General features: G+C 28.1%; 1 protein-coding gene across 1 annotated transcript; it reads left to right on the plus strand.

Moving 5' to 3' along the window:
- The first annotated feature begins 1,278 nt into the window (after positions 1-1,278).
- LOC113388043 lies at positions 1,279-2,547 on the plus strand. Its single transcript, XM_026625455.1, has 2 exons — positions 1,279-2,109; positions 2,482-2,547. Exons 1-2 carry the CDS (start codon positions 1,279-1,281, stop codon positions 2,545-2,547), a joined length of 897 nt encoding a protein of 298 aa, XP_026481240.1.
- Positions 2,548-4,027: the final 1,480 nt, after the last annotated feature.

Below are 4,027 nucleotides of genomic sequence, written 5' to 3' on the forward strand. Positions count from 1 at the left end.
AATCAAAAAACCTAATAAAGATGCGAATGAGATCTCCGCGTATAGACCGATTTCTCTTGCATCCTGTGTTTCAAAGGTAAAGGACAGAATGATTAAAAGAAGACTGGAGTGGTGGAGTGAAAAATATGGAATTCTACCAAAAAGTCAATTTGGCTTTAGGAAGGGTATGGGAACACAGGATAGTTTAAGTAATTTTATTAGTGACTTACATATATCCTTTGCGAAAAATGAGTTTTACCTAAAACATTATCAGAAGCTATGTCAAAGATTGGATTACCATGTAATTTTATTAGGGCAGTTACTAATAATATCTTTGAAAGGGAATTATATTTTAGAATAAATGGTAAAATAATTGGTCCAAGAAAAATATATAAAGGATTACCACAAGGAGGTATTTTAAGCCCTTTATTATATGCGATATACGTAAGAGATATAGAAGGGATCTTGGAGCCAGAAACAAAAATTTTGCAGTATGCGGACGATGTGGTTATTTATGTAGAAAAAGCAAGCCTGCAAGAAGCTTGTGAGGTAATGAGTAAGAATATTGATCGCTTTCATGTGTGGCTGGAAGAGAAAGGTCTGGAATTATCAGATAATAAAAGTTCAATTGGTATTTATACAAGACACAGAAATATTAATCATGTGGATAAGATAAATAGTAAATATCACATCATTAAAGTACAAAAATATAACAAATTCTTAGGGGTTATATTTGATCAAAAGTTATCTTTCAAACAACACATGGATTATGTGATTAAAAGAGTAGAAAAAAGAATAAATATTTTGAGAATGACGAATGGTACATGGTGGGGATCACACCCTATTACGTCCTTGAATCTTTATAAAACACTAATAAGACCCATTTTTGATTATGGATGTATTGCATTTAATAATTCGATTTACTGTAGGGTATTGGACAAAGTTCAATATAACTGTTTGAGAATTTGTATGGGGGCTATGCGATCCACTCCCACTAATGCCCTTTTGGTGGAAAGTGGGGAGATGCCTTTATACCTAAGACGACAGTTCATTTGTGACAAATTCATACTTAAAAAAATAATAATACAGGATAATCAAATTATAGACAAAGTAGGTAAAATTTCAATAGACACTACAATATATAAGTATTGGCAAAAGCGAAAAAAACCATGCCTAGTTAATAGCTATTTGTATGTAAATAAAATAAGAGAGGAAGGTATTAATTATACAAAACACCCATATTATAATACACTTTATCTGGATATATATAGCATTTCTGATGATATTTTTAATATAAACATGGCAAAAATAAGAGATTACAATGTAATTTACACTGATGGATCTAAGCTTGATCAGAAAGTGGGTTGCGCAATATATTTGGAAAATTTGAACATTAAGTTGGGATATAAACTGCCTGATTTTGCTTCAATTTTTACTGCGGAAATTTTTGCTATTAAAAAGGCAATAGAGTTAATTCAAAGGCACAAAATAATGAAGACAGTTATATTCACCGACAGTAAAAGTAGTATAGAAACTCTACAAAATTTATACAACAAAACTCAGACATCAGATATATTGTTCTATGAAGTGTGGTTCGATATTATTAGGCTGATGAGAATAGGGTATACCATTAAAATAATATGGATTAAGGCTCACTCAGGAATCAAAGGAAATGAAATAGCTGATAAATTAGCAAAACAAGCAACAAAAAATGGATCTATTATGCATGTAGCAACATACAAGGATTATGTAAAACGGTGTAAAAATAGAAATTTTAAAGAGTGGCAAAAAGTATGGATCGATCCAAATGAGACTAGAGGGGCCTATTATAGAATATGCAATCCAGCAGTGGGAAGCAGAATGTGGCAAGAAAGTTTCAAATTCGAGGATAGAAGAACCTTAGTAACATTAACGAGGTTAAGATTAAACCATGGAAGCTTTCCATCACACCTGCATCGGATAGGTGTTGCAGCTTCGAATGTATGTAGATGTGGTAAAGCAGTTGGAAGTGGTGAACATTTAATATTGGAGTGTAGACTGTTTGAGAAGAACAGACAAGATATGTTGAATAAGCTGCATGAGTGTAGTTGCATAGAAAAACCAGTTAATTTAGTTACAATATTAAGAAGTGTAAAGTGCTATAGTATTTTGGTTAATTTTATTAGATTAAGTGGTATAAATATATAATTACTGTCTATTGTTAATATAATAATGTATGTGGCTGTATTGTTATTAGAGGCCAAATAAAATAAAAATAAAAAAAAAAAAAAATATGCTACTTCTTATTTTTAGCATAACTTTTTCCAACAATTTTTAATAAAACAATGGTTAAAAAATATTTAATGTATATTAATATATAAATTATTAATAAAAATCTATTAAAGCAAATGGATAATTATAAACTGCTCATTTTTTCGATTTGTCGTGTTTATCGCATCTATATTAGCAATTAGAAAAATTAATTATTATATTTACTGTACTAACTGTATTTTTTATTTTCAGATAAAAATTGCCCTTAGCTATGGGACAAATTACCATGTTGAAAATTCTGCGTTTAGTGATTTTTGAGACAATTCTCAGTGTTGTTGGAAGTACTGGACTAGAAGATCTAATTCACGAATTGGACAGACCAAGTAAGTAATAGAATAAAATATAAAATTTTCGGTCAAACAAAAATATTAAAAAAAATAAATCAAATTGCAAAGCGTGATTAAATATAATGTATACCATTAGAGTTAAGTAAAGAGTTATAGTTGTATCCAGATGCGCTCATGATGAGATATTTGTATCGGATATTGAAGCATATATTATTTTTTATCGGGATATATATATATATATATATATATATATACATATAACAATATTATATTTCATATTTTACCAGAAAAAAATATTTTATATATTATGGTTACACCACAAGCGAAATAAACTTGCAACTTTCTCTTATCAAAGTTTTATATAAGAACCGTTATTGAAGCCTATTACCACACTTATGCTAAAAACTGTCGCATTTCTCAATAAAAAATTTCCAGATCAAATACAACCGAAAATTTATCATTTTTTTGAAAAACTAACATCTACAAAAGAATGCACTTAGTACTAAAAGGCCCAAATTAAACAAGTCATAATGTTTAATTATTGGTTTTAGAATTTTCGGCATATAAAAGACTTGTTTATGTTATAGATTTTTCAAATGACATTTCAAATGTTTTCTAAAATTATTTTACTAAAATATTAAAATATGACATGCTGTAAAATTACTCAGTTACCAATTCTGATAGTGCATTTAAAAAATTATATCTAATATAATAAAAACTTACATGTGCAAAGCTGCGAGAATTGTATGAGGAATAATCTTTGAAAATTGTTTTCTCAGATTTTATTAAATGTATGCCAGAAACATATAATAACAAAATCAAGTCCTATTCAATCAGTAAAATTGTATGACAAATTGTTTAATAGTAAGAGAAGCTTTTTATCAAGAATTATAAAAATGTAAACTAAGTTCTCCTTTTAAGTGAAGGAAAGTGAAATTTAAGCCGTAATCTTCAAAACCTATGCAAGTTAACAGAAAAACAAGTATTTTTTCTGAATATCTTTAGAATTTCCGAAATTCAAAAACTACTTATGACCAGTTCCGACTAATCTTTGCATGCCGTTTTGTCTATTACAGTCAAGTATCATATTTTATCAAAAAAAGAGCTTTTAAAACATTATATTTAAAATATATATTAAAATTTCTACATTAATTCCATATTTAAAAAATGAGCTTATTTATTAATGTTATTTGAGGAAAGATATTCAAAAGGCTTATAATATTGTGGGAGTTGTAATGATTATGATAATATATTTAATTAGAAACTCCCAACATAATAAAAAAAATATAAATTTATTAACTATAAAAATATTTTCGATATCAAAAATATACATGACATGTCCGATTGTTTTTTACAAATTAAAACCAGCCTGCTTGATATCGCCACAATATAACTGCTCAACATTTACTGTAGCATAATTATAAGGTTGTCAAATATCTCCCTTCCGCCTT

This window comes from Ctenocephalides felis, unplaced genomic scaffold, assembly GCF_003426905.1.
Source record: "Ctenocephalides felis isolate EL2017-DRISC unplaced genomic scaffold, ASM342690v1 CF-g0.4_SCAFFOLD_03572, whole genome shotgun sequence".
Classification (NCBI taxonomy): Eukaryota; Metazoa; Arthropoda; class Insecta; order Siphonaptera; family Pulicidae; genus Ctenocephalides; species Ctenocephalides felis.